The 12,282-nt window shown below is 52.1% G+C and overlaps 1 protein-coding gene across 1 annotated transcript in view; it reads right to left on the reverse strand.

Moving 5' to 3' along the window:
- LOC144955443 (ATP-dependent RNA helicase DHX15-like) overlaps positions 1-8,553 on the reverse strand; it is a 16,121-nt gene extending 7,568 nt beyond the window's left edge. Inside the window, exons 1-4 of the mRNA XM_078885659.1 lie at positions 8,425-8,553; positions 5,530-5,758; positions 3,758-4,012; positions 1,281-1,513 (exon numbers count right to left, since the gene is read on the reverse strand). Of these exons, the coding sequence (XP_078741785.1) occupies positions 1,281-1,513; positions 3,758-4,012; positions 5,530-5,758; positions 8,425-8,489 (782 nt within the window). The 5' untranslated portion in view covers positions 8,490-8,553. The remainder of the gene's footprint in view (positions 1-1,280; positions 1,514-3,757; positions 4,013-5,529; positions 5,759-8,424) is intronic.
- Between the last annotated feature and the right edge of the window lie 3,729 nt (positions 8,554-12,282).

Genomic DNA, 12,282 nt, shown 5'->3' on the forward strand with positions numbered 1-12,282 from the left:
ACACACAGTGTTACACACACACAGTGTGACACACACACACACAGTGTGACACACACACACACAGTGTTACACACACACACACACAGTGTTACACACACACACAGTGTTACACACACACACACACACCCACAGTGTCACACACACAGTGTGACACACACAGTGTGACACACACACACAGTGACACGCACACAGTGTTACACACAGACACACACACAGACACACACACAGTGTTACACACACAGACACACACACAGACACACACACACACACAGTGTTACACACACAGTGTTACACACACACACAGTGTTACACACACACACACAGTGTTACACACACACACACAGTGTTACACACACACACACAGTGTTACACACACACAGACACACACACACACACACAGTGTTACACACACACAGACACACACACAGTGTCACACACACAGTGTTACACACACAGACACAGTGTTACACACACAGACACAGTGTTACACACACAGTGTTACACACACAGTGTTACACACACAGACACAGTGTTACACACACAGTGTTACACACACAGACACACACACAGACACACACACAGTGTTACACACACAGACACACACACAGACACACACACAGACACACACACAGTGACACACACACAGTGACACACACACAGTGACACACACACATAGAGACACACACACAGACACACACACAGTGTCACACACACAGTGTTACACACACACACACAGTGTTTCACACACAGTGACACACACACACAGACACACACACAGACACACACACACACAGTGACACACACACAGTGACACACACACACACACACAGACACACAGTGACGCACACACACACACACAGTGATGCACACACAGACACACACACACAGTGTCACACACACACAGACACACACTCACCCATCCACCCACCCACCCACTCACCCACCCACCCACCCACCCACTCACCAACCCATCCACCCACTCACCCACCCACCCTCTCACTCACTCACCCACCCACTCACCCACTCACCCACCCACCCACCCACTCACCCACCCACTCACCCACCCACCCTCTCACTCACTCACCCACTCACTCACCCACCCACTCACCCACCCACTCACCCACTCACCCACCCACCCACTCACCAACCCATCCACCCACTCACCCACCCACCCTCTCACTCACTCACCCACCCACTCACCCACTCACTCACCCACCCACTCACCCACTCACCCACCCACCCACCCACTCACCCACTCACCCACCCACACCACCACTCACTTGAGCACAGTCTTGGGGCTACTGCAGTCCTCGAAGCGAATCGAGAACCCCACCTCCTGACCCAGCGCCACGTCCATCTCGTCCGCCACTCGCTGTGCCACGCTCATGGCCGCCACTCGCCTGGGCTGCGTGCAGGCCACGCCACGACGCACCAGGCCGACACCACCACCACCGCCACTCACAGCGGCGGTGGCAGCAGCCGCACGGACAAAGTCCACGCACCACTGAGGGATCTGGGGAGAGAGACAGTTGGATAGACAGTTAGTCACTCAGTCAGTCACTCAGTCAGTAACTCAGTCACGCAGTCAGTCAGTCACTCAGTCAGTCAGTCACTCAGTCACTCAGTCACTCAGTCAGTAACTCAGTCACTCAGTCACTCAGTCACTCAGTCACTCAGTCACTCAGTCAGCGGCGTTGGCAGCAGCTGCACGGACAAAGTCCACGCACCACTGAGGGATCTGGGGAGAGAGACAGTCAGACAGTTAGTTAGTCAGTCAGTCACTCAGTCAGTCACTCAGTCAGTCACTCAGTCAGTAACTCAGTCACGCAGTCAGTCAGTCAGTTAATCAGTTAGTCAGTTAGTTAGTTACTCAGTCACTCACTCACTCACTCAGTCAGTCACTCAATCACTCAATCAGTCACTCAGTCACTCAGTCAGTCAAACAGACAGTCACTCAGTCAGTCACTCAATCACTCAATCAGTCACTCAGTCACTCAGTCACTCAGCAGCGTTGGCAGCAGCTGCACGGACAAAGTCCACGCACCACTGAGGGATCTGGGAGAGAGACAGTTAGTTAGTTAGGCAGACAGTCACTCAGTCAGTCAGTCACTCAATCACTCAATCACTCAATCAGTCACTCACCCACCCACTCACCCACCCACTCACTCACTCACCCACTCACTCACTCACCCACCCACCCACTCACCCACCAACCCACCCACCCACTTACCCACCCACCCACCCACTCACCCACTCACCCACTCACCCACTCACCCACCCACCCACCCACCCACTCACCCACCCACCCACCCACTCACCCACCCACCCACCCACTCACCCACTCACCCACCCATCCACACACTCACCCACCCACTCACCCACCCACCCACCCACCCACTCACTCACTCACTCACCCACCCACTCACCCACCCACCCACCCACCCTCACCCACCCACCCACCCACCCAACCCACCTGCGTAGTTTTCCCCGACCCAGTCTCTCCCACCAGCACCATCTGCTGATGCTTTTCCAGCGTCAACATGAAGCGCTCCCGGTACTCCCACACGGGCAGTGCCACCCACCCACTCGCCCGCCCGCCCGCCCGCCCACCCGCCCGCCCACCCACCCGCCCGCCCACCCACCCGCCCGCCCACCCACCCACCCGCCCGCCCACCCACCCACCCACTCACCCACCCACCCACTCACCCACCCACCCACTCACCCACCCATCCACACACTCACTCACCCACTCACCCACCCATCCACACACTCACCCACCCACTCACCCACCCACCCACTCACCCACCCACCCACTCACCCACCCACCCACCCACCCAACCCACCTGCGTAGTTTTCCCCGACCCAGTCTCCCCCACCAGCACCATCTGCTGATGCTTTTCCAGCGTGAACATGAAGCGCTCCCGGTACTCACCCACTCACCCCCCCACCCACCCACTCACCCACCCACCCACTCACTCACCCACCCACTCACTCACCTACCCACCCACTCACCCCCCCACCCACCCACTCACCCCCCCACCCACCCACTCACCCCCCCACCCACCCACTCACCCACTCACTCACCATCCCACCCACCCACTCACCCACCCACCCACTCACCCATCCATCCACCCACCCACCCACTCACCCACCCACCCACTCACCAACCCACCAACCAACCCACCCACCCACTCACCCACTCACCCACTCACCCACCCACCCACCCACTCACCCACTCACCCACCCACCCACCCACCCACCCAACCCACCTGCGTAGTTTTCCCCGACCCAGTCTCCCCCACCAGCACCATCTGCTGATGCTTTTCCAGCGTCAACATGAAGCGCTCCCGGTACTCCCACACTCACCCCCCCACCCACCCACTCACTCACCCACTCACCCACCCACTCACCCACCCACCCACTCACCCACCCACTCACCCACCCACCCACTCACACACTCACCCACCCACCCACTCACCCACCCACCCAACCCACCTGCGTAGTTTTCCCCGACCCAGTCTCCCCCACCAGCACCATCTGCTGATGCTTTTCCAGCGTCAACATGAAGCGCTCCCGGTACTCCCACACGGGCAGTGCCACCCACCCACTCACCCACCCACTCACCCACCCACTCACCCACCCACTCACCCACTCACCCACCCACCCACCCACTCACCCACCCACCCACCCACTCACCCACCCACCCACTCACCCACCCACCCACCCACTCACCCACCCACCCACCCACCCAACCCACCTGCGTAGTTTTCCCCGACCCAGTCTCCCCCACCAGCACCATCTGCTGATGCTTTTCCAGCGTCAACATGAAGCGCTCCCGGTACTCCCACACGGGCAGTGCCACGCGCTTCTTGAGTATCTCGTAGTAGCGGGGGGTGTAGGGCAGGCCGGTGAAGGGGTTCAGGGTGAGGCCCTGCGGGGATCGAAGGGGAGGCAGGAGACCCCCAGAGAAGCCGACAGAGCCGGCAGGGAGACCCAGCGTGGCGGGGAACACCTGTGGTGGTGGTGGCGGCGGTGGACACACAGACACGGTGTTACACACACACGGTGTTAGACACACACGGTGTCACATAGGGACACACAGACACACACAGAGACAAAAACACACACAGTGTTACACGTGACACACAGACACACACACAGACAGAGACACACACAGACACACACACACAAAGACACAAACACACAGACACACACAAAGACAGAGACACACACACACAGACACACACACAGACAAAGACACAAACACAGAGACACACACACACACACATAGACAAAAACACACACAGTGTTACACGTGACACACAGACAGAGACACACACAGACACACACACACAGACACACACACACACAAAGACACAAACACACAGACACACACAAAGACAGAGACACACACACAGACACACACACATAGACAGACAAACACAAGGAGACACACAAAGACAGAGACATACACACACAGACACACAGACAGACACACACACACAGACACACACAAAGACACAAACACACAGACACACACACAGACACACACACACACATAGACAGACAAACACACAGAGACACACAAAGACAGACACACACAGACACACACACACACAGACACACACACACACACAGACAGACACACACAGACACAGACAGACACACACAGACAGACACACACACAGACAGACACACACACACAGAGACACACACACACAGAGACACACACACACAGAGACACACACACACAGAGACACACACACACAGAGACACACACACACAGAGAGACACACACACACAGAGACACACACACAGAGAGACACACACACACAGAGAGACACACACACACACAGAGACACACACACACACAGAGACACACACACACAGAGACACACACGCACAGAGACACACACGCACAGAGACACACACACACAGAGACACACACGCACAGAGACACACACACACAGAGACACACACACACAGAGAGACACACACACAGAGAGACACACACACAGAGAGACACACACACACAGAGAGACACACACACACACAGAGACACACACACACAGAGACACACACAGACAGAGACACACACACACAGAGACACACACACACAGAGACACACACACACAGAGACACACACACACAGAGACACACACACACAGAGAGACACACACACAGAGAGACACACACACAGAGAGACACACACACACACAGAGAGACACACACACACACAGAGACACACACACACAGAGACACACACACACAGAGACACACACACACAGAGACACACACACACAGAGACACACACACAGAGACACACACACACAGAGACACACACACACAGAGACACACACACACAGAGACACACACACACAGAGACACACACACACACAGAGACACACACACACAGAGACACACACACACACAGAGACACACACACACACAGAGACACACACACACAGAGACACACACACACAGAGACACACACACACAGTGTGACGCTGTGCGTGCTGTTGCCCTCACCCCTGGAGTGACCGAGTTCCCTCCTCCGCCGTAGCGATGGTCACGACCACCGCCACCGTCACGACCGCCACCGTCACGACCGCCACCGTCACGACCGCCACCACCGCCATCGCGCTCCCGGTCGCGCTCCCGGTCGCGGTGGTGCGAGTCCCTGCTGCTGTCTCTGTCACCACGATCGCCACGCTCGCCACGATCACCACGCTCGCCACGATCGCGATCGCCACGTTCCCTGGGTGGGTGGGTGGGTGAGTGGGTGGGGGAGAGGGTGAGTGGGTGAGTGGGTGGGTGGGTGAGTGGGTGAGTGGGTGGGTGAGTGGGTGAGTGGGTGGGTAGGGGAGTGGGTGGGTGGGTGAGTGGGTGGGGGAGTGAGTGGGTGGGTGGGTGGGGGAGTGAGTGGGTGAGTGGGTGAGTGAATGAGTGGTTGAGTGAGTGAGCAAGTGGGTGGGTGAGTGGTTGGGTGAGTGGGTGGGCGGGGAATGAGTGGGTGAGTGAGTGGGTAGGTGGGTGGGTGGGTGAGTGAGTGGGTGGGGGAGAGGGTGAGTGGGTGGGTGGGTGAGAGGGTGAGTGAGTGGGTGAGTGAGTGGGTGGGTGGGTGAGTGAGTGGGTGGGGGAGAGGGTGAGTGGGTGGGTGAGTGGGTGGGTGGGTGAGTGGGTGGGTGGGTGAGTGGGTGGGTGGGTGGGTGAGTGAGTGGTTGAGTGAGTGAGTGATTGAGTGGGTGGGTGAGTGAGTGAATGGGGGAGAGGGTGTGGGAGTGAGTGGGTGGGTGAGTGGGTGAGTGAGTGGGTGAGTGAGTGCGCGGGTGAGTGAGTGGGTGAATGGGTGGGGGGAGTGAATGGGTGTGGGTGATCGGGTGAGTGGATGGGTGGGTGGGTGAGTGGGTGAGTGGGTGAGTGAGTGAGTGGGTGAGTGAGTGAGTGAGCGGGTGGGTGCCACACTCACCACTACTACTACCATCACTACCACACTGGCTATTGTAGACACAGATAAAGGTGCCCCCAGGTAGCCTCTAGCAGGGCTGTAGGGGCAAGTGCTGGCTACTGTACACACAGATAAAGGTGCCCCCAGGTAGCCTCTAGCAGGGCAGTAGGGGCAAGTGCTGGCTACTGTACACACAGATAAAGGTACCCCCAGGTAGCCTCTAGCAGGGCAGTAGGGGCAAGTGCTGGCTACTGTACACACAGATAAAGGTGCCCCCAGGTAGCCTCTAGCAGGGCAGTAGGGGCAAGTGCTGGCTATTGTACACACAGATAAAGGTGCCCCCAGGTAGCCTCTAGCAGGGCTGTAGGGGTAAGTGCTGGCTACTGTACACACAGATAAAGGTGCCCCCAGGTAGCCTCTAGCAGGGCAGTAGGGGCAAGTGCTGGCTACTGTACACACAGATAAAGGTGCCCCCAGGTAGCCTCTAGCAGGGCAGTAGGGGCAAGTGCTGGCTATTGTACACACAGATAAAGGTGCCCCCAGGTAGCCTCTAGCAGGGCAGTAGGGGCAAGTGCTGGCTATTGTACACACAGATAAAGGTGCAAACAACTACGACGAACAACTACTACACACACTCCACACGCCTGATAGTTTGGGCGACTTTGCCGGAATTGTCGTAACGCCACTTAATCTGCCAAGCTTGTGCCAATTTAAGCTTTAATTTATAACGTTAACGCCAAAGATGCTCACGCCACGTGCAGGGAATGTCTCTCAAGAAAAGAAGAAAACGAACTTCCGAATAAAATCTACGATAAATGTATCCGTTAAGGAACGACTATTAAAAGCACAATTATCGATTAGACGTTCCTAAATATCGATTTTTATTTAATAAAAAAACGTTTTTAGCGGTCAGCCGACCGTACCATCGCGGCTTAGCCCGGCGGCCCGAACCCTCACCCTGCCCGGTAGCCCCTCGCTAGGCAAGCCGTAAGGCTTCGGGCCTACTAACCACAGGGGGTGATTTGCCCCGCATCTTATTTCTCTCTCCGCACTATAGCCCGACACTAACTCCAATAATCATCATCGTCTACGGGTTACAAAGCAACAAAAGAATACAAAGTGAAAAAATCCACGCTTAATTATCTTCAACGTTGAGTCGGCCGAATCACCACCGAGCCGGCCCGGCCGCCCGAACCCTCACCCTGCCCGGTAGCACCTCGCTAGGAAAGCCGTAAGGCTTCGGGCCTACCAACCACCCAGGGGGTAGCTTCCCAGTATCTCGTCTTTCTCTGCGCACTAAAACTCGACGACTAAAATCATCATCGGCGTCGTCTCGACAGGCTACAAAGCAACAATTACACAAAGTTTGAAAAGCCGCGTTAATATATTTTTTTAGCGCGTAGCCGACCGCACCATAGCGGCTTCGCTTTGACGCCCTCACCCTCACCCTGCCCGGTAGACCCTCGCTAGGAAAGCCGTAAGGCTTCGGGCCTACCAACCACAGGGGGTGGCTTTGCCCAGTATCTCTATAACTCGACAATAACTCAAATAATCAACAGCATCGTTTATAACGAAAGCAAAGTTCAAAGCAAACAGCTACCCCCTTAGAATAACAACAGCAGCGAGTCTTAAATTCATGTTAATCAATAACCGCATTTTTGTAAGGCCTAGTCAGGCAGGCTTTCGTGGATTTAAAAAAAAATCACCTTTCGCTTAATAGCCAACAATTCTATTTAATCGCCGTTTAAACAACAACAACGACTACTTTCCTGTCAGTATTAAATCCTCACGGCGACGGCGGCAGCGGTGTTTAAACGTGATCAGTTTTTTTAAAACGTGAGAAGCTGACAGGCATCGTGGTTGAATTCGCGCGAAAGCGGTTGCGTGCCTCAGTTAAAACATTTAACGTTTTAAAGTCTCTCGCTAAAATCTCTCATCTTTGTGTCGTCTTGTTCGCTCTTTAACGTCAAACTCACCGGTCGTGACGCTTCTTGTTGGCGGCGTAGTCGTCCCCGATGTCGACCCGATGCCGCTTAGACATCGTGGAGGGAGATTTTGGGGGGTGATGGAGGTTGTGGTGGTGATGATGTTTGTGGTGGAGGTGATGATGATGATGGTGGCAGTTGCCGGCAGAGGGCGGTAGAGGTGGCGGTTGGGTGAGGGGAAGTGGTGATAGTGGTGGTGATGATGGTGGTGATGGTGGTGGTGATGATGGTGGTAGTGATGGTGGTAGTGATGGTGGTGATGGTGGTGGTGATGATGGTGGTGATGGTGGTGGTGGTGATGGTGGTGGTGGTGATGGTGGTAGTGATGGTGGTGGTGATGGTGGTGGTGATGATGGTGGTGATGGTGGTGATGATGGTGGTGATGGTGGTGATGATGGTGGTGATAGTGGTGGTGATGGTGGTAGTGATGGTGGTGATGATGGTGGTGATGTTTGTGGTGGAGGTGATGATGATGGTGGCAGTTGCCGGCAGAGGGCGGTAGAGGTGGCGGTTGGGTGAGGGGAAGTGGTGATGATGGTGGTGATGATGGTGGTGATGGTGGTGGTGGTGATGGTGGTAGTGATGGTGGTAGTGATGGTGGTGATGGTGGTGGTGATGATGGTGGTGATGGTGGTGGTGGTGATGGTGGTAGTGATGGTGGTGGTGATGGTGGTGGTGATGATGGTGGTGATGGTGGTGATGATGGTGGTGATGGTGGTGGTGATGGTGGTGATAGTGGTGGTGATGGTGGTAGTGATGGTGGTGATGATGGTGGAGGTGTTTGTGGTGGAGGTGATGATGATGGTGGCAGTTGCCGGCAGAGGGCGGTAGAGGTGGCGGTTGGGTGAGGGGAAGTGGTGATGGTGGTGGTGATGATGGTGGTGATGGTGGTGGTGATGATGGTGGTAGTGATGGTGGTAGTGATGGTGGTGATGGTGGTGGTGATGATGGTGGTGATGGTGGTGATAGTGGTGGTGATGGTGGTAGTGATGGTGGTGATGATGGTGGTGGTGATGGTGGTGATGGTGGTGATGATGGTGGTGATGGTGGTGGTGATGGTGGTGATGGTGGTAGTGATGGTGGTGATGATGGTGGTGGTGATGGTGGTAGTGATGGTGGTGATGGTGGTGGTGATGGTGGTGATGGTGGTGATGATGGTGGTGGTGATGGTGGTGGTGATGGTGGTGGTGATGGTGGTAGTGATGGTGGTAGTGATGGTGGTGATGGTGGTGGTGATGATGGTGGTGATGGTGGTGATAGTGGTGGTGATGGTGGTAGTGATGGTGGTGATGATGGTGGTGGTGATGGTGGTGATGATGGTGGTGATGGTGGTGGTGATGGTGGTGATGGTGGTAGTGATGGTGGTGATGATGGTGGTGGTGATGGTGGTAGTGATGGTGGTGATGATGGTGGTGGTGATGGTGGTGATGGTGGTGATGATGGTGGTGGTGATGGTGGTGGTGGTGATGGTGGTGATTGTGGTGGTGATTGTGGTGATGATGGTGGTGATGATGGTGGTGATGATGGTGGTGATGATGGTGGTGATGATGGTGGTGATGGTGGTGGTGGTGATGGTGGTGATGGTGGTGATGATGGTGGTGATGGTGGTGATGATGGTGGTGGTGATGGTGGTGATGGTGGTGATGGTGATGATGGTGATGATGATGGTGGTGGTGATGGTGGTGATGGTGGTGGTGATGATGGTGGTGATGGTGATGGTGGTGGTGATGATGGTGGTGATGGTGGTGGTGATGATGGTGGTCATCATAAGCATAATCATCGTCAACATCATCAGCATCATCAGCAACATCATCAACATAATCAGCATCATCAGCATCATCATCAGCATCAATTGTATAATTACCATCAGAATCATCATCATCATCATCAGTGATTGTATTACCCTATCATCATCATCAACAACATCATCAGTTGTATAATTACCATCAGAATCATCATCATCAACATCATCAGTTGTATAATTACCATCAGAATCATCATCATCAGTGATTTTATTACCCTATCATCATCATCATCATCAGTGATATAATTACCATCAGAATCATCATCATCAGTGATTTTATTGCCCTATCATCATCATCATCAGTTGTATAATTACCATTAGAATCATCATCATCATCAGTGATTGTATTACCCTATCATCATCATCAACATCATCAGTTGTATAATTACCATCATCATCATCATCAGTGATTGTATTACCCTATCATCATCAACATCATCAGTTGTATAATAACCATCATCATCATCATCATCAGTGATTTTTTTTACCCTATCATCAACATCATCATCAGTTGTATAATTACCATCAGAATCATCATCATCATCATCATCAGTGATTGTATTACCCTATCATCAACATCAACATCATCATCCGTTGTAGAATTACTATGGTATCAGAATCATCATCATCATCAGTGATTGTATTACCCTATCATCATCAACATCATCATCATCATCAGTGATTGTATTACCCTATCATCATCATCAACATCATCATCATCATCAGTGATTGTATTACCCTATCATCATCATCAACATCATCAGTTGTATAATTACCATCATCATCATCATCAGTGATTGTATTACCCTATCATCATCAACATCATCAGTTGTATAATAACCATCATCATCATCATCATCAGTGATTTTTTTTACCCTATCATCAACATCATCATCAGTTGTATAATTACCATCAGAATCATCATCATCATCATCATCAGTGATTGTATTACCCTATCATCAACATCAACATCATCATCCGTTGTAGAATTACTATGGTATCAGAATCATCATCATCATCAGTGATTGTATTACCCTATCATCATCAACATCATCATCATCATCAGTGATTGTATTACCCTATCATCATCATCAACATCATCATCATCATCAGTGATTGTATTACCCTATCATCATCATCAACATCATCATCCGTTGTAGAATTACTACAACGGATAGCATATATTTATCATTCGATTAACATATTACTATCATACGATTAACATATCATTAGCATACGATTAACATATCATTAGCATACGATTAGCATATATTTATCATTCGATTAACATATTACTATCATACGATTAACATATCATTAGCCTACCATTACCTTTCCAATTAGCATATCATTAGCATAAACTTTTCACGCGATTACGATTAGGGTAATACAATCACTGATGATGATGATTCTGATACCATAGTAATTCTACAACGGATGATGATGTTGATGATGATAGGGTAATTAAATCACTGATGATGATGATGATGGTAATTATATCACTGATGATGATGATGATGATTCTGATGGTAATTATACAACTGATGATGTTGATGATGATAGGGTAATAAAATCACTGATGATGATGATGATGGTAATTATACAACTGACGATGTTGATGATGTTGATTAGCATAACAGGACCCTGCGGGGTGGGCTGGCGGGAATAATACTGAGTACCGGTGCAGGGATATCGACCGGGTATAGAGGAGTTAAAGAAAAAATGTAACTGTATTCTAGTGTAACGTCAATTAAAAGTGTTTGTTTTGTCAAGAAACGCTGTGAGATTTAAAGACTCGTAGTCTTTCATTTCCAAGCGGTCAATTTGCTGAGTCGTGGCAAAAATGTATCTTGTCTCTGTGTTTTAAAAAAAAACGTGCCGCGTTTCAAAAAAGTAAATTTGAAGCGAACTTTAAATTTTCGCCGTGAGCCGCCGGAAGCGACGGCCATCTTGTTTAGTTCACAGATCGCAGGGGGAGCGGGCGGCCATCTTGTTTAGTTCACAGATCGCAGGGGGAGCGGGCGGCCATCTTGTTTAGTTCACAA

This window comes from Lampetra fluviatilis, unplaced genomic scaffold (genome assembly GCF_964198595.1).
Source record: "Lampetra fluviatilis unplaced genomic scaffold, kcLamFluv1.1 SCAFFOLD_830, whole genome shotgun sequence".
Classification (NCBI taxonomy): domain Eukaryota; kingdom Metazoa; phylum Chordata; class Hyperoartia; order Petromyzontiformes; family Petromyzontidae; genus Lampetra; species Lampetra fluviatilis.